We start from the raw sequence: 19,277 nt of genomic DNA, 5'->3' as shown, positions 1-19,277 counted from the left end.
CCAAGGTGGTTGAACCAATTCATACTCCCACCAGTAATCTATATCCTGGAATTGTTAGACTTTTTAGGTCTGCCAGTTGTACCTATTGAGTCTTAAGAGTTATTTAGATGTTCTGGGTCCTAGTCCTTTGTCAGTCACGTGTTATGAATGTTGTCTTCCACCTTAAAGGCAATGATCTCAAATGACCATTTTCTTTCATGAAGGCTGTGGCTGAGAAGCCAATTGCAGAAAATTCTGGAATTTTAAAAATTTTACACACCCTTCCCTCAATATGAGAGATAGTAAAATGTTACAGTTTGAAGCTGTTTATTCCCCGTACTCTTCCCCGCTCCGCCCCTACCCTGCATGTGTTGGGAAGGTGGAGTCTTCTGCACGTCGCTCGTTTGGTGTAATGTTTTCTCCTTCCCCTGGCACTTGGGTAAGAATTTTAGAAACTGGAGAACGGGGAGACTGTGACTTGGTACCATCCCCAGGTCCCCTCCTTTCTCACTCAGGACAGAGTTGGGCTGAGAAGTAATGACCGGTCCCAAAGCGCAGCTTGACTAAATCTTCTCCTTGAACGCCTCCAGGGACCTCCGTGATGCAGGTCACAGCCACAGACGCGGACGATGACGTGAACACCTACAACGCCGCCATCGCTTATACCATCCTCGACCAAGAGCCTAAGTTGCCTCACGAAAACATGTTCACCATCAACCGGGACACCGGAGTCATCAGTGTGGTCACTGCTGGGCTGGACCGAGAGGTCAGGGGTCAGAAGGACCCGGAGAGTGTTGGAGGGTGTTGGGGGCAGATGAGTATTAGTTAAATCCCATAGATAATGCAAACTCTGCTGCGGCCAGTTGTTAGTGTGGCGTGATGGTCTACGCTTTGCATCTAAATATCTGCGCAGAGATTCTGTGCCTTGAAGGCAGGCCGGCTGGCATCTAAGCAGATGATTAAATATTCTGTGTGGTTCTGTGCAGTGGCCGGGCCTGAGGTGGCTGGTGGTCTTGGTCCTCACTTGGGTATGTCGATCTCTCTGCAGACTTTTCCCAGGTATACCCTGGTGGTTCAAGCTGCTGACCTTCAAGGCGATGGCTTAAGCACAACAGCAACAGCCGTGATCACGGTCACCGACATCAACGACAACCCTCCCATCTTCAATCCCACCACGGTAATTCTGCAACTGCTTAGACGGTTTCCAGGGAAAGGTCTTTTGTTGTTCATGAACCGAGTTTCACGGCTGCTCGTGGGCAAACTCTTTGAAAACCCTCCCCAGACTAGCAAATGTTAACTTTAGACTTAGAAGCAAGCATTACTGGGGTGGCAATTGTCTTTGAACACTTTTGTCCCATCCTTGGCCTGGAGCCAATTGGCACAGGATTGTGACGTTGCCAATAGCATCTGCCGAATCCATGTCCTCGTGTTGTGCATCTTTGTAGCAAATACTACTGGGTTTTATTTATTCATTGAACAAATATTTGCCTGAGTCAGGAGAAAGCTTGATGCACAGGAAGATCTGAAAAAACAGCCAGTGCGACTCAAGTGTAGTAACCAACTCAGGCAGGAGCTACAGGACCTTGTAGGCTGAGTGAAGAATTTTAGAATTTATCCTGAACACAAGGGGATGTCATTAAAGGGTTTTAAGCAGAGGATTGTAATGACCAGAGTTCCATTTTATAAAGATTACTGGTAGAGAGTGGATGGGGGCAGGGGCCGGGGTGAATGGTGGTTAAACCACAGTGTCTTGCACTTGACTAAGATCACAGTCAGCACCTGGGCCGGCGTATGCTAAGAGGCTCTGGTGGCCAGGGCCTTAGAGCGCAGTTTGCGGGACTCACGGAGGAAGGTACTCAAGTACTAGCTGCTCCCCTGGCGTGGAACAAGGGCCTGCTCGTGGAGTGGGCACTGACTTCGAGACATGTGCCCATCACCTGGCTTCTCCTCGTCACCTCTCCTCAAAGCCTGGGCTCAGAAAGGACTCCGTCAGCTCCTTGAGACCCCGCTCCGTGCTTAGTCTCAGCATGTCATAAGTGACCTGTGGTTTCCTTTTCTCTGCAGTACCAGGGTCAGGTGCCTGAGAACGAGGCCAATGTCGTCATCACCACCCTCAAAGTGACGGATGCCGATGCCCCCAATACTCTGGCTTGGGAGGCCCAGTACACCATACTGAATGATAAAGAGGGACAATTTGTTGTCACTACAAACCCAGTAACCAACGATGGTATTTTGAAAACAGCGAAGGTTTGTGTGGTGCCTGGCAGGATGCAGGAACCCCACCCTAGCAACTGTCCGCTCCCTTGTCCCCTGGTGTCTTAAGAAGTCGATTAGCATTGGCAGGGTGCAGGTGGAGTGGCTGTCCCACATTCTGATGGATCAGGTGGCATTTGTCGATGCTCTTGAGGCTCACGTGAGAAATCAAGAAGCTCCTACATAAGATCCTAAAATTGAAGAGGAAGTACTGCCTGCTCTAATAGGCTCTTTCCCAGAAACATCTGCCTCGCCCTCCCCCATTTCCATTTTACAAATGAGAGAGAATTTTTTTTTTTTGGAGACAGAGCCTCACTCTGTTGCCGGGCTAGGGTGCAGTGGCATCAGCCTAGCTCACAGCAACCTCAAACTCCTGGGCTCAAGCAATCCTCCTGCCTCAGCCTCCCGAGTAGCTAGGACTACAGGCATGCACCACCATGCCTGGCTAATTTTTTCCATATATTTTTAATTGTCCAGCTAATTTCTTTCTCTTTTTAGCAGAGATGGGGTCTTGCTCTTGCTTGGGGTGGTCTCGAACTCCTGAGCTCAAACGATCCTCCCGCCTCGGCCTCCCAGAGTGCTAGGATTACAGGCGTGAGCCACCCGCCCGGCCAAAGTTTTTCTATTTTTGTTAGAGTCAGCGTCTCGCTCTTGCTCGGGCTGGTCTGGAACTCCTGACCTCAAGCAATCCTCCCGCCACGGCCTCCCAGGGTGCTAGCACTACAGGCATGAGCTACTGTGCCTGGCCTCAATTTTGCTGGATTATTTTAGAAGTGGGACAAATATGGCTGTTTTTGGAAAATGTCTTAGAAATTTGAAAACTAAAAAATTGGGCAAGTTGCTTGTTGAAGTTAGTCAAAAGAGTTACTAGATCCTGGAATAGCCCCGGAGCTTTGACCACCTCTTGAGCATATGGGCTGCCAGATTTGAGAACCACCAGTATGTTACTGACCAAAAGCAACAGTTAAGGATTTCTTTTTTTTTTTTTTCTTTTAAACCAACACAAAATGTTTGTTTGTTTTTAACCTCATTTTTTCCACTCTCTAGGGCTTGGATTTTGAGGCCAAGCAGCAGTACATCCTACACGTGGCAGTGACGAATGTGGCCCCTTTTGTGGTCACTCTGACTACTTCCACAGCCACTGTCACCGTGGACGTGCTGGATGTGAATGAAGCCCCCATCTTTGTGCCTCCGGAGAAGAGAGTGGAAGTGTCCGAAGACTTTGGCGTGGGCCTGGAAATCACGTCCTACACAGCCCGGGAGCCAGACACGTTTATGGAGCAGAAGATAACGTAAGTGTGAGGGTTTTGCTACTGACTTGCAGCAACTGGGTATTTTCACGTATACATTATTTTTTTAAAAATGTCATTTTATGGCCGGGCGTGGTGGCTCACGCCTGTAATCCTACCAGTCTGGGAGGCTGAGGTGGGCGGATTGTTTGGGCTCGGGAGTTCGAAACCAGCCTGAGCAAGAGCGAGACCCCATCTCTACTAAAAATAGAAAGAAATTAGTCAGACAACTAAAAATATATAGAAAAAATTAGCCGGGCATGGTGGTGCACACCTGTAGTCCCAGCTACTCGGGGGGCTGAGGCAGGAGGATTGCTTGAGCCCAGGAGTTTGAGGTTGCTGTGAGCTAGGCTGATGCCACAGCACTCTAGCCCGGGCAAGAGAGTAAGACTCTGTCTCAAAAAAAAAAAAAAAAAAAAAAAAGTCATTTTATATATACGCGAAGAATGTATAGTTCATATAGGCATTTTATCATCATTTGTCTTTGCAAGACCTTTCTTTTGTTTATTTTTTATTGTCTTTTATCCCTGTTCCCTATACCTTTTCCCTCTGTAGAGAGCTGTTGCAGATCTAATGTGCCTCTTCTCCTTGAGCTCTTGTAGTGTAGCAGGAATGTGATTTTAATTTACATACATGGTATCGTGTTCTAAGTAGCTTACTATTCCTTCTCTTTTTATTTTGTTTTGTTTTCTTCCCCACCCTTCTTCTTCTGTTTTTAAACCTAAAGACATCTTTGTAATATAAATCACAACCACAGATGCTAAAAACCCACATACAAATCAATCAGTCACAACGATTGCTTGAAAATACTCTAATTTTGTACATGCGGCCAATGTACTGCTCATAAGCCAGGGGATACTTCTAGGTGGTCCAAACTGTTAGGCCTGGTAATCAGAGTTTAAAGGAATAGTGAAAAGCCAAAGATAGTAATGTAGGGTTTTATTTGTGATGAAGCCTTGGTTTCTAGGCTGGGTTGATATCTTAGCTTATAGTAGCAAACTAGATAATTCAAAGCATCTCCTGGGACCAGTTCAGGGACCCTCTATAAAAGTGTTTATAGAGGCCCTTTCCCCTGGAACAAAGAGCACTTTATGTAATTCATTGATTTGCTCTTCTAACGAAGTGAGGTCAAGCCCACAGGTTTCTAGAGCCCCTTCCCTTTCTGAGCTTTTCTATGACTCCAGGAGAGTAGGGCAGTACATTTCTGTTAGCCTCTCTGGCACCTCCCATTAAATACCAGTAATGCAGCTCACCCCTAAGTCAACGTGTCACCCTAAATCTCCAAATGTCCGTGGCAGGAGAGGAGGTCACATATTGCCACCATTTGAAAACTGCTGTACTCTTTGGGGGAGCTGGTGAGGATTCTGCTTTTAAAAATAAACAAGCATGGCCGGGCGCGGTGGCTCACACCTGTAACCCTAGCACTCTGGGAGGCTGAGGCGGGCGGATTGTTTGAGTTCAGGAGTTCAAAACCAGCCTGAGCAAGAGCGAGACCCCGTCTCTACCAAAAATAGAAAGAAATTAATTGAACAGCTAAAAATATATAGAAAAAATTAGCCGGGCATGGTGGCGCATGCCTGTAGTCCCAGCTACTTGGGAGGCTGAGGCAGAAGGATTGCTTGAGCTCAGGAGTCTGAGGTTGCTGTGAGCTAGGCTGACGCCACGGCACTCACTCTAGCCGGGGCAACAAAGTGAGACTGTCTCAAAAAAAATAAAAAATAAAAAAATAAACAGACATCATAGTAACATTGCTTCAGGCAGGAATTACCCATAGATGCTAAATCCATCGGGTGAAAGTTAGTTGGTGAACAGGGTATTCTCAGATTATCTCCCCGCAGATTATAGCTTAATCACAAAAGGAAAAAAGACACCTTTACTATGAAGAAATCTGGTGACTTTCCCTTATCCACGTGATCAAAGTTAGCATCACCGATAAAAGAACAGACATCACGTGCCTCCTGTATGTAATGCACTTAGGAGGATACAGCATCACCTCTGTGGTATTCGTGTCCCCTCCACAAATGGGTAGCCTGAATCTCATGTGAGGGAGCAATCTGACAAACCCCAGTTGAGGGACATTCCGCAAAACGACTGGCCTGCACATTTCAAAAGTGTCAGTGTTAAAAAAGAAAAGAAAGCCCAAGGAATGATTCCAAGTTAGTGGAAACTAAAGAGACATGCCCCTAAATGCCATGTACGGTCCTCACCTGGATCCTGAATCTGGCAGGATGTGGGGTTGCTAAAAGGACATTTTTGGAAAAATTGACAATTTGAATATATACCATATATTCGATAATAGTATTCTACCAAAGTTTTATTTCCTAAAATTGAAGATCGAATTGCGGTTATATAAGAGAATGCCTTTGTTCTCAGGAGTTAACACATTGAAGTATTTATGAGAAAGGAACACGATGTCTGCAACGTATTAACAAATGGTTCAGCAAAACAAGAAATTATGTGCGTGTCAATATATATAGAGAGAGAAAGCAACTGTGGCAAAATATTAACAGTGGGTAAATCTAGGTGAAGTGTATACATGGTCGTCATACTATTCTGGCAACTTTTCTCTAGAGCTGTTGGTTTTCAAAATAAAAACGTTGGAAGTAACTATATAAACGAAGAGGAACCTTAGCCTTCTTCAGCTACACGCTGTTGACCGTTCTTGTTCTAAACCAGAGCTCATGCTTGTTCAGGTATCGGATTTGGAGGGACGCTGCCAACTGGCTGGAGATTAATCCGGACACTGGTGCCATTTCCACTCGGGCTGAGCTGGACAGAGAGGACTCCGAGCACGTGAAGAACAGCACGTACACGGCCCTCATCATAGCCACGGACAACGGTAGGCGCGCCCTGGGGGAGCCTTTGCTGCCTTGCCCTCCTGGCTAGCTCCTTCCTTGCCCCCAGCCTGTTGGAGGCATAAGGTCATTCTTTTTCTTTTATTCTTAGGCAAAGGCATTCTCATTGTCAAAAATTAAAATAAAATGCGTGGAGCAGAAGTTCCTTTTCACCACTCCCTCTCTAAACCTGAACCCTACTCCTTCCCCATGGGAGCCAGACCACCGGGGTTTATGTCCCAGGTCCAAAGTTTTACACCCGTGTGACCTTGGATTTACTACTTAATTTTCACGTCCCTCAATTCCTTTATCTGACAAAGCGATGATAACCCCATCTGGATTAAATCTGCTAATTTATGTAAATGTGCCTAGAATAGCGTCTGCCACGTAGTACACGCTAGATAAGGACTGTCGTTATTTTTATCACCACCATCATCATCATCAGTTAAGTGTGGGTCCTCCCAGACTGTTTCTTTGTGTTTAAATACATTTATATACATATAGAAATATAGTTTATTATAAAATCACTGTCTGGTTTATAGCCATTTTTTATCTGATTTTGTTATAGAAACCATTATCTTAAACCTTGTTTTAAAATGTTATTTATTTATTTACTATTATTGTTTTTTTTACTTGACAGTATGTCTTTAAGACATAGAGCTGTACTGTGGCACATTATAGATCTCTTTTCAATAAGATGTTATCTGAGTATAGCACAATTTAATCATTCCCATATTAAAGGACCTTGGGGTTGTTTCCAGTGATTCATTATTTCCATGAGTGATGAGTAAACATCCTTGTGCGTGCCCCCATGCATAAGTATTTCCCTTGGATAGACGTCCAGAAGCAGAATCACTTCTAAGGAGACCTGCTCGCTTCCTACGGTTAATTCTCTTCCCTCTCTCTCACTCTCCAACCTCACGAAGTAGTAACTCCAGGTTTGACAACCAGGAATACAGCAGACAAGGCAAGCAAGGCCATAGCGGGGCTCTGTTCGCAGAGCACCCTTGCGTTAAGGGAAAGCTAGCCCACTGCCTCGGCCTGCAGTGCTGTTCTGGCCATCTGTCTCTGGCTACATGGGGATTCCTTGGCCTGGTCTGGGAGTAAGTTGGGGTAAATGGCACCCAAACCAAGGCTCCACAGACTTATTCTATAAAGGACGGGGTGGGGTGAAAATGTTAGGCTCTGCAGGCCACACAGTCTTCATTGTAAAAGAGTGGGCATAGCTGTGGTCTAATTTGGCCAGAAAGCCTTAGTTTGCTGACCCTCTGGCCTAAATAATCATAGCCGAGGTGTGGGGGTTCTGATTGATTCCTTCAAGTGTTACTTGGATTGTACATGCCTTTTAATGTAAGGTGTAAGAAGAGAATGAAGTTTCTTCAGAAAATCTGTTAGGGCCCGGCACAGTGGCTCACGCCTATGATCCCAGCACTCTGGGAGGCTGAGGCAGGAGGATTGCTTGAGCTCAAGAGTTCGAGACCAGCCTGAGCAAGAGCAAGATTGCCCTGTCTCTACTAAAAATAGATAAATCAGCCAGGTGTGGTGGCATGTGCCTGTAGTCCCAGCTACTTGGGAGGCTGAGGCAGGTGGATCGCTTAAGCCCAGGAGTTTGAGGTTGCTGTGAGCTACAATGACACCACAGTACGCTAGCTGGGGCAACAGAGTGAGACCCTGTCTCAAAAAAGAAAAAAAAAAAGAAAATCTATTCAGTCATTAAAAAAATTTTTTAAAGTTCATTTTAAATGACACATGCTTATTATTAGAGAAGGAAATTCACTTGATAAAAAGGTAAAAAAAAAAAAAACAAACCAAAATTCACAGTCTTGCCATGTAGGCAAGAACCATGTATAGGTTTGAGGTAGACTCCTCTGCTGTTACGGTTTCCCTGTCATGTAATAACATGGATGGTGGTTCCTTGGGTGCCTATTTTTTTTGTTACTATATGCTTGGTGCTGTGTCAGGATGTAAAAGAAACGCAAACAGTTCGTGTGCGAACTTCCAAGTCTGTTTTGGAAAGCAACTTGCAGTGATTTAAAAAGGCTCAACCCTTTGATAATGACCTTAAATGGCACAGAAGTTCAGAAAAGGGAGAACTGGTGGAGCAGTGGAGGGAGGGTGGGCAACTTCTTGGAGTAAAGTTTAATGAATGAATAGAGTCATGTGAAGAAGAGGAAAGAGGACGTCTTTGGTGTGAGGAATAACTTGAATAGTTGTTACCAAAGTGGAAAATAAGCTCGTCTACTCCAGACGGTCAGGGACCTGCCCACCTGGGAGTGCGGGGGCCTGGGACTGGCAGGACAGGGGGCTCGGCTCCAGGGGCGCGTGGGGCCTGGTGAGAGACCACTGAAGCCAGGACAAGGCAGGGGGGGTCATACTGTTCCTCAGCTGTGACATTTCCTCTGTATTTTCTCTCAGGCTCTCCAGTCGCTACTGGAACGGGGACCCTTCTCCTGATCCTCTCCGACGTGAACGACAACGGCCCTGTACCAGAACCTCGAATCATGCACTTCTGCCAGAGGAACCCTCAGCCTCGCGTCATAAACATCATTGATCCAGATCTTCCCCCCAATACTTCTCCCTTCACGGCGGAGCTAACACACGGGGCAAGTGTCAACTGGACCATTGAGTACAACGACCCAGGTGGGTACTTGAGCTGACTTTGGAAACATTGCTCTGGCTGCTTTGCTCCCCCTTGCCCCACTTCTCAACTTGCAGATGCCACCCTTCCCTTGGACGTCTGGTTCCTTGTCCCTTCTCCCTTTGAGGCGTCGCGTCAAAGGTCTCTTTCCTTTTCTGGTGTCTGAGTTTTGTAGCATACTTGCCAGTAATCGAAAACCCAAGCGGCTCTGCTCTCTTCACCCAGCTTCGAAATGTCTTTCGTTCCCTGCCAATTTTATCCTAGAATGAGCTTTTTTCCCTCCTCTGATCCCATCACTTCTTTTTCTTGCATTCCCCAGGCCAAGAGTCTATCATTTTGAAGCCAAAGAAAACCTTGGAGTTTGGTGAATACAAAATCAATCTCAAGCTCACAGACAACCAGAACAAAGACCAAGTGACCACCTTGGATGTCTCCGTGTGCGACTGTGAAGGGGACGTCCACAACTGCGTGAAGGCGCAGTACGTCGAAGCAGGATTGCAAGTTTCTGCCATTCTGGGGATTCTTGGAGGAATTCTTGCTTTGCTAAGTAAGTGCAGCTGGCAGGTGTTTCAGCCTTTGACTTTTAAAATGGAGAAAGGTTTGTCTGCTAGAAACAATTTTTGCTCTTGCATTAATTAGGATACAGGTTAAACTGATATAAGAAAGAAACTCCTCAGTATGGTGGCTTAAATAAAATAGAAGTTAGTCTGTCTCAGAGAGGTAAGTGGTCCGAGACTAGAAGGCAGCCCTGTTCCATGAAGTCAACAGGGGACCCAGGTTCCTTCTCTTTTGTTTCTTTCTGTCCTTTATGTTGGTGCTTCCCAAACTTGAGTGTATACAAATCACCTGTGCCTCCTGGCTAACATAAGAATTCTGATCCAGGAGGTCTGGCGTGGGGCCTCAGCTTCTGCAGTTCTCACCAGCTCCCACGTGATGCCGATGCTGTAGGTCCGTGGAGCACATGCAGAGCAGCAAGGCCTTGGGGTGCTGTCGTCCTCAGCACGGTCAAAGCTGGCCGGCTCACCAGCACCACCTCTGCATCCCATCCTGGAGGGGGAATGAGAGGAAGTGGAAGCCACACATCTGGAAATTGCAAATATCACTTCCACTTACATCCCATTGGCCCAAACACAGCCACACCTAGCTGCAAGGGAGCCCGGAAGCTCCTATGCTAACTAGGTGACCATGTGCCCAATTAAAATTTGGCAGGGGGTCAGGGGGACTCTGGGGTGAGCAGTGAGTATCAATGACTAAAAGGATGAAGGAAAAAGAGGTTGTTAGGGAAAAACTGGTGTAACTGGAGCCCATCTTTGGAGGGAGCTCTAGGGTTGACAAAGATGCTGTCGTGGCTTCTAAAAGCAAGCGAAGGCAAGTCAATTGGAAAACCTTCGAAGACCATATATACTTAGGGACCGCGGGAGTGGTCCCACTCACAAGTGTCTTTGCAGTCAGAAAAGGCTGTTAATTGAGTCTCAAGGAAGGTTTTGTGGAAGATGTAAGTGGATGGGCCATGGGGGCTGGTAGAGTTCAGACAGGCAGAGGGGCGTTCGGGAAGGTTCCCCAGTGGGCTCTGCAGGGCAGAGAGAGCAGGCCAACCTGGCCGGGGTGACAAAGGTTTGCAGAGGAAGCAGCAGGACTAAACCTGCGGCTTTCTATTTAGACTGGGCGTGGGCGCCGTCCGTCCTGCTGCGGCACCGGCACACTCCAAGAGGGGGCGTCTTTCAACCCTCAGGACGTATGTGCTGGGAACCATTGGCTTCTGCCCTCTGCTGCCGGTGACCTCTCACAGTTGAAGAGAAGGACAGTGCTGTTGAGAATCCAGGGAGCTTTCTAGGCTCTCATTGCTCTGGGCTTTACATGGCTTTATTGTGCCATGAGATTAGGTTAATCGGCCTGTCCTGTGTCCTCATCTCGGGTGCACTAACACAAGCCTGCCTGCCGGCTTCCTAGTCAAATTATATTCGGATGGACCAGTCTGCTTTTGGGATAGTGGTCACTGACTAGCATGTTCATTCCTAGGAGACTCTTAAAGATTAGCGTACTCTGTGCCAGCCTCTGCACACTGGGGTGCCGGCTTTCGGTACACCTGCTGAGGGACATCCTTCTGGAAACCATAAGCTGCCGCAAGCTCTGTGCGGACAGGGTCTGTGTGCAGCCTAAGTTGTCTATTCAGCACTGTGTCCCTGTGCAGAGACGGGGCTTGGCCTGTGCAGCGGGTGCTCAGAACGCTTATTGCTGAGTCCCGGACAAGGGAGTTACATTATTTATCTGAATAAGGTCTCTGGCATGTTTCTGCTTTCAGAAACAATAGGTAGGTTAGTGCCGCTGAGAAATCTTTTCCCCGAGTTTATGCCGCCCCCTGTTTCAGTGTGATGCTTCACTAGGGTGCGATAAATATGTAGGTGTACATAGCTGGGCATATGTAGCTGCAAAGAAAACACACGGAATCATATTTTTTTTTCATTCACAATGAAAACTATAATTTTTTTAAAATTAAGCATTAATTGTATATATCCTAGAAATAATCCCAAGATCAGATGAAACCCTGATCTTAAGCCCTGACAATTAAATGGATTTTAAAGCTAGCTTACATGATTTTATCTTAAGAGGAAATAAGGAACATACCAGATGATTTTATAGCATGTGTCCCCCTGTCAACTGGTTAACAGTAACATGCATTTATCAGTCACACTTAGGCTGACCCAGCAGCCCTGCTCGCAAACCTTCAGTGCTTCAAAGTCCTTACAGTGGGCCCCGTATCCCTCCTGCCCCCTGATGTCTTCTGCACCCCTTTCCCCCTTGCTCACCCCGCTGCAGCCACGCTGGCCTCCTCACCGTCCCTCCGTCACACCTAGCGTGCGCCTGCCTCGGGCTTTGCCCGTGCTGTTTCCTCTGCCTGACACGCTCCCGCAGACGTGAGGAGATGACAGCGATTGGTTTTAAGATCCATCTGCAAGTTAAATACCACACTTGAGTTCGCATGTCACTATGTCGTACTGCTTATGTATTAACTTCAGGGATGTGAGCACCGTGCGCATTGACGTCCGCAGGTGTTTTGAAGGCAGCCAGTGGCCGTCTAACTGCCGCCTGCCTGGTGTGCAGGGCAGGGTGCGCTGCGACAGCCGCTGCTTCCGCCTTCTTCGCCTGTGACTCTCATCACGCTCTCGCTCACTCTCTCCCACCCCAGTCCTGATTCTGCTGCTCCTGCTGTTTCTTCGGAGGAGAGGAGTGGTCAAAGAGCCCTTGCTGCCCCCAGAAGATGACACCCGGGACAACGTTTATTACTATGATGAAGAAGGAGGTGGAGAAGAGGACCAGGTGGGTGCTTAAAACCATGGTGGCTCAATGGCAGTCTCTATTTGGAAGAAGCAGCGATTAGGAGAGGGCAGACAATTGAAATAGCTCTGCGTCGCTTTGTGTACTATTTTTTTTTAAGGGCTTACCCAAGAAAATAGACATTGTCATTGGCCACCGTCATCATCACCAACATGCTAACATTTGTTGAGCACTTACTATTCTGCACTCAGATGAGTGAAATGAGGCACAGAGCAGTTCAGTAACTTGCCCAAGGTCTCCCAGCTGGAGGAGCGGTAGAGCCAAGTCGTCTGGCTCCATAGCTTGCCCTCCTCACCGCTATTCTCAAGACGTGAACTTCAGTCAAATTATCTTTGACCTAAGGCAACTGATACGTTTTAATATTTTGTTCCTCTTAAGTTTTTAACTGGACTAAAATGTTTTTGGCTTGTGGATGTGAACTCTTTAGGCCCTCTGTATTTCCCCTGAATTTGGAGATGATCTTAACTCATCTTATCCTCCAGTTTTAGCTGTTAACAATACAATACAATACAGCAAAAAATCCCAGAATCTCAGTGGCTCCCAGCATGCATGTCTTTCTCATGAGTTCATGGTTTAGCGGGGGCCATTAGGCTCATGAAAATCTACATGATGGCTAAGGCTCAGCGGGTCTGGGCAGAGCTTAGCTGAAGGGCTCTCAGCTGTAAGTTGTGTCCAGGTCTCATCTCTGTACCAGTAAGCTAGTGCTACTTGGGAGACTTTTAGTTTTAAAATGGTCATTTCACATTAAATTGGGCACATGCTGGTAAGTAGAGAGTTGGCAGTTAAGGCGTTACGCAATGATATAGTCTATAAACCAAATAGAGCCTTGTGTAGATGACTGATTCTTACTCTTTGTGACACTTTTATCTTTTGCTCCAAAGGACTTTGACTTGAGCCAGTTGCACAGGGGCCTGGATGCTCGGCCTGAAGTGACTCGCAATGATGTCGCGCCAACCCTCCTGAGCATGCCCCAATATCGTCCCCGCCCTGCCAATCCTGATGAAATTGGAAATTTTATTGATGAAGTAAGTAAAGTCAAAAACCAAGGCAGGACTCATCCCTAAACTCAGAAAGAAGCAATTGTGTCAAAAATGAGAAAAGGAGTCTTTAGATTCTTTCCATTACCACGTTTTCAGCTTGCCTAATCCCTGAGCCCTATTTTTTTATTTGTGTCTCATCTGAGTTTCGGAACTATAGCACCTCCAACTGGTCTTAGTGAATTTGCAAAGTCCATATGACAAAAACCAAGAATTGCTTGAAAGAATTTAGTAGATCTAGAAATGAGATAAAGAGATTCGTAAATTCAGTTTGGTTTCACTAATGGCTTCTCTTGTATTCCTGTATAATGTTAAGTGTGTATCACAGGTCTACCTGAGTGCAAGAAAAATAGCACCCATATTGTATATGCCAGAAATGCATTCAGTTCTAAATATAAGAAGCTGAAACAGGTAGGAGTAGATTTACCTTGTGCAGATAGAAAGAGTGGCAAGCAGTCTAGGCTGGTATATCAGGCTGTTCCACCTTTCTTAGCATGTAGATCCTTGTTCTCATGCCTGTGGCCTCTTGATCACAAGATGGCTGCCAAACTTCCAGACCTTGGGTCTGTATTCCAGTCAGCAAGAATTATGAAGGGCAAAGCGGAGTGCAGAAAAATCTTTCTTCTAGCAAACTGTCTTTTTACTCCAGGAAGGAGTTTGCCCAATATATTACTGGCCAGAACTGTCACAAGATTGTCCCTACCTGCAAAGGAGAATAGTAAGTCATTAAATTAATTAGGGCAAGATGAGAAGGAACCCAGTAAAAGGAATAGTCTGGCAGGATCTATGTTCTTAAACTATGTTCCCTAACCACTTGCTCAGTTACTGGAATGATTTTCAGGGCTTGTCTGACGATCCAGTGACCCTGAGTACCTCTTCATGGTGGAGGCTGGTTTTACTTTAGTGCTTCCTGTGGGAGCTATTGTCACTAAGGACTATATGAGGCACAGCAGTGTTAGAAGTGATCAAGCTACATCCGTTCTAGCTATGGCATCCTTAGAGAAAACAAGGAACATAAAGGACCAGTTTAACCATCTCATTTATTTGTGTACTTAGGTATGTACGTATGTACAGACAAGGTCTCGCTATGTTGCCCAGGCTGGTCTAGAACTCTTGGCCTCAAGTGATCCCCCACCTCAGCCTCCTCAAGTGCTGGGATTACAGGCGTGAGCCACTGCACCCGGCCTGACCATCCCTTTTAGATACGTCTGGATTCAGGTCCTTTCCTCCATTCACATTCATTGCAAGTGATCACATTTATGTGTGGTTTTTATTTAAATTATAAAAATAATATGCTCTTTTGAAAATATAAGTTATGAAAATATCCCATATAAAGAAAAAAAATACACACACTTCCTCAATTCCTCCACCCCCACTCCCCAGAATTAACTGTTAACAGTTTGGCATTCATTCTTCCAGACCTTTCTGGGTTGAAATACAGCCTGTGTGCACCAGTATGCCTGTTCGTATTGTTTTCAGCCTCTGTTCATCCTGATTGGTTGGTGCTTGTGGCTCCCCTGCCTACATGTAATTTACCATTTTGGTTTAAGGGGAAAACCTTCTGCACATTTTCCTCTGACCTTCTTCCATCAACAACACATCATGTCCATGTGCCCGTTTGCATAAACGTACCTCGTTGGCGTTGGTTGCTCCGTGGCGTTCTGTGGTCTGGGTGCGCCGCCATGTCTTACATGTTGCTCGAGGCACCAAGAGAAGATTTCTCACCTGAGATGACAGGTGTGCCCTCCCTTTCACTGAAAGATCCTTTTGTTCCCCCGCCTTAGAATCTGAAGGCGGCTGATAGCGACCCCACGGCGCCCCCCTATGACTCTCTGCTCGTGTTTGACTATGAAGGAAGCGGCTCGGAAGCTGCCAGTCTGAGCTCCCTGAACTCCGAGGAGTCAGACCAAGACCAGGACTACGACTACCTGAATGAATGGGGCAGTCGCTTCAAGAAGTTGGCAGATATGTACGGCGGCGGCGAGGATGACTAGGGGACTCGAGAGATGGGTCCCTAGACCCAGGCGATGGAAATGCAGAAATAATGTTGCTGGTGGATTTTCAGCTCCCTTCCCTGGAGTTGAGTTTCTGGGAACAAGAGACTGATCAGTGATGCAGTTAGAATAGTTCTGATTTCCACTGTGTGTTAGAAGGGTTTTGACCTATTCCTTGAATCTTTTTTTTTTTTTTTTCTTTCATCGCTCCTTACATGGTGATGAAGTCCAAGTCCCCCCAATTTTAATATTTCAGAAGGACAACTTTAGCCTCAGAAGGTTCTGCCAGCAACTTGCAGATTTCCTTAAGGGGTTTTGCCTCATTTTTAAAAGGAAATTTAGCTCCGTTGTTTTGTGTTTATTAAAAAAAATTTTTTTCTTTTTTATTTGTGTGTTCCTCCCTCCCCCGTCACTGCACTGGTGGCCCATGTTCTAACATCCACTCTTACTCCTGAATTCTATTGCTCTACCCAGATGGAAGTTCTCTGCTGCGGAAATTACCGAGCCCTTTTAGGGTAACAGGCTTGGGTCTTGGTCTGGCCACATCTTGACTGGATATTGTATACTCCAAAGACCTTTCATGGTTTCCCTTTTTCATCTCTTGAGCACACAACTCGAGCTGGGCATGTATCCATTGACTCGTTCTGCGTAAGACTGTTTATTATGTGAATGTCATTATGGGGTACTTTGGTTCTAAATGGGGAGACTCAGTCAGAAAATATGGTGAGTTTTCAGGTGCCACTTTATTTTCAATGCTTTGTTTAACACTGAAACAAAGGAGTGACATATTCCGAGACACAGAATAGTGCCTACAGTGCTGCAGCCAAAGACAGGGGAAGTAAGAAACGTGGCTTAGACGTGACAGGAGAGCTTGTCCTCGAGCCTGGCAGTTTAGCAAACTGATGCTGACGATGATTGAGGTGGATCTACCTCACCTCTGAAAATTCTGGAAGAATGGAGGAATCTCACACACGTATTCGCCATACAGGATCCCTGTAGCATGGTTTGTACGTGGAGCCCAGAACCCCCAAGTGCCTGCCTTTGATCGTGTTTATAGAAAATGCGGGCTGATCTGAACACGCTCGCTCAATTCCAAGTGCACATAGAGAATTGACAATCTTAGAAATTCCAATTTTTTCTTAGAAGCAGGATGAAAACCTTGCCCTAATGGTGTTAAGCAGGGGGAGGCTGGGGTAGAGAGGATCTTAATTTGGAACTTTTTTAAAATTGAGAATGCAAATTTCAACTTCTGACGACCACAGGAAAGAGTTTTATTGAAATAGCTTTATATGTCTGTCACACGTTTTTGAAGAAAAGAATCAACTCTGCAATCACTTCTTGCAATTATCTTGATTTATCCTCCGTTTAAACTGTATCTAGTGTAGTTCTATATAATGTCACGGTAGTTTTGAGTGTATATGTGTGTGGGTGCTAATAATTTTGTATTTTCTTTGGGGGTGGAAAAGGAAAACAATTCAGGCTGAGAAAATGACTCTGAAAAATACATTTTTATAAATTTTATTAAAGAATTTTGTTAAACTGTTGTCACACTTGTTTCATTTGATGCCACCACAGCTGCAGGCAAGACAACTGATAGATGAGGGTGACAAACTTAGTCAAAACGTGGAGAAAGAAGCTTCATGCTGAATGGCTTCTCTAGAACTTTCTGTCCTTCTACTGGGGGCAAAGTGGAAGAAACTACATGCACAAGGTAACTTTATTTGAAGAATGTCTGTCCATGCGGCGTGTGGTGAAACCAAGAAAATTCCCATGTCAATGGGAGACGACCGTGGGCTGAGCTGAGGGACGGAGCAAAGTTTCACACAATGTCAGCAAAGTTAGTGCAGATCAGTGGTTCTCTGTGGGGAATATTGTGGCTCCCGCCTTCAGGGGACATTTGACAATTCTGGAGATTCCTGAGGAGGTTCTCCTGTCATCAAATCAAGGCCAGGCATGCCGCTAAAACATCCTATAATGCACAGGACAGCTCCCACAACAAACAATTGTCCAGCCCAAAATGTCATAGTGCCACAGTTAAGAAACCCTAGTGTAGGCCTACAACTTCTCTTCTGGAGGAGTATGAATTTTTTTCTTTCGATAATTTTTTTCTTGTGGTAAAATATAAAATTTACTATTTTAACCATTTGTAAGTGTACAGTGCAATGGCATTAAGGACCTTCACGTTGTGCAGCCGTCACCACTATCCACCTCCAGAACTTTCTCATCATCCAAACTGACGCTGAAACTGGGGACGAATGAATAGATAAACAAAACGTGTACATACATAGAATAGAATGTTATTCAGTCTTAGAGAGGAAGGGGATTCTGACACGTGCTACAGCATGGAGGACCTTTGAAAATGCGATGCTAAGTGAAATTAGCCAAACCCAAAGCGACAGATATCGTATTATCCCACTTACATGTGGTAGAACAGTCAATTCATAGAGCCAGAGACTAGGGAGAGTCCAGTGGCTGGGGAGAGAGGGAAACAGGGAGTTATGTTAATGGGTACAGAGTTTCTGTTTGGAAAGATAAAAAGAGTCCTGGAGATGAATAGCGGTGATGGTTTCACACAGTGTCAATACACTTAATGCTACTGAACCGCACACTTAAAATTGGTAAAATGTTATGTATATTTGAATGCAGTTTTTAGAAGTCAGGGGAAACTAGAATGAGGACAAGTAAAAAATAAAATGGTTCTATAAGGAATAAAAATTAAACTGTTTAGAGTACCTATTATGTGCAAGGAACTGTACCAGCAGGTATTGCACCTAGTTGGGGCCTGGGAGCATGCGAGTCCAGGGGGACAGAAGGCTGCTCCCCCTCCAGCTGGTTCCTTAGATGCCAAGATGCGGGAGCCACACTGCCTGTGTTCAGATCCTGGTTCTGTCCTTCTCAGCTGTGAGCTTGGACAAGTTACTTGATCCTTCAGTCCCTGTTTCCTTATCTCCAAAGTGAGGGCAGTTGTGCCTGCTTCATGGTGGTGTTGTGAGCACTAACTGAGTTGATATGCCTTCCTCGTAGGAGTGCTTTGTTAAATGTTAGCTTTAAGTTCTGCGATTGAAAGAGGAGCAGAGCAAGGGGGTTTGGGATAGAGGGATTCATTCAAGCAAATGCAGGGCAGGGTGTTAGGAGAGAAAGGGCCAAATGTTCCACTCTGGACTGGCTTTGGTAGGTCAGGCAGAACCTTTGAAGTGTTCTGAGCAGAGGAATGGTGTCATCCAAAGCGGTGTTCTGTGAGGGTGAATATGTTTGCAGGAACAGTGAACTGGCCTGGGGGAAGGGACCAGAGACAGTGAAGAAGCTCTCTGTAGGCTGCAATAAATAAGGCTCTGAATGATGCTGAAGGAAGTGGTAATAGAGAAAATTCTTTCTTTCTTTCTTTCTTTTTTAATCCTTTCTTTTAAAATAAATAAAGGCCGGGCACAGTGGCACGTGCCTGTAGTCCCAACTGCTCAGGAGGCTGAGGCAGGAGGATTGCTTGAATCCAGGAGTTTGAGGCTGCAGTGATCTATGATCGTGCCTGTGAATAGCCACTGCACTCTAGCCTGGGCAACGCAGCAAGACCCTATCTGTTAAAAATAAACAAATAATAATAAAATGAAAACAAGCTTTAGTGCCTGCTTTTTTGTGGGATGGGTGGTAGGGGTTATCAACAGTTACTAAGGTTTTGAGATATAAGTAGGGTAAGAATGTAGGGGCCAGTTATGGAAAATGGAATGCAACCACTTGATGCAGGCACTCAGATGTGGCTTTAGAAGACAGTTCCCCATCAGAACCCTTAATTTGCTGGAGTCTTTACTGGGAATTTGCTGGAGTCTTTACTGGGAATTTGCTGGAGTCTTTACTGGGAATTCTGTAAAACAGCCATCGGTAGTTACCAGATGCCTTTAGCCTCGTTGGTTCTGGGTTGGGCA

The 19,277-nt window shown here is 45.8% G+C and overlaps 1 protein-coding gene across 1 annotated transcript in view; it reads left to right on the top strand.

The window, feature by feature from the left end:
* The window catches only part of CDH1 (cadherin 1, type 1, E-cadherin (epithelial)), a 79,909-nt gene extending 63,089 nt beyond the window's left edge, over positions 1 to 16,820 (top strand). Inside the window, exons 7-16 of the mRNA XM_012660606.1 lie at positions 570 to 745; positions 1,028 to 1,156; positions 2,044 to 2,226; positions 3,280 to 3,524; positions 6,215 to 6,360; positions 8,771 to 8,995; positions 9,313 to 9,540; positions 12,181 to 12,311; positions 13,211 to 13,354; positions 15,151 to 16,820. Coding sequence (XP_012516060.1) covers positions 570 to 745; positions 1,028 to 1,156; positions 2,044 to 2,226; positions 3,280 to 3,524; positions 6,215 to 6,360; positions 8,771 to 8,995; positions 9,313 to 9,540; positions 12,181 to 12,311; positions 13,211 to 13,354; positions 15,151 to 15,360 — 1,817 coding nt within the window. The 3' untranslated portion in view covers positions 15,361 to 16,820. The remainder of the gene's footprint in view (positions 1 to 569; positions 746 to 1,027; positions 1,157 to 2,043; positions 2,227 to 3,279; positions 3,525 to 6,214; positions 6,361 to 8,770; positions 8,996 to 9,312; positions 9,541 to 12,180; positions 12,312 to 13,210; positions 13,355 to 15,150) is intronic.
* Positions 16,821 to 19,277: the final 2,457 nt, after the last annotated feature.

The sequence above is a fragment of the Propithecus coquereli genome, unplaced genomic scaffold (assembly GCF_000956105.1).
Source record: "Propithecus coquereli isolate 6110/MARCELLA unplaced genomic scaffold, Pcoq_1.0 Scaffold67, whole genome shotgun sequence".
Lineage (NCBI taxonomy): Eukaryota > Metazoa > Chordata > Mammalia > Primates > Indriidae > Propithecus > Propithecus coquereli.
The sequence above is the reverse complement of the archived record's forward strand: the minus strand, read 5'-3'. Positions and strand labels throughout refer to the sequence as shown.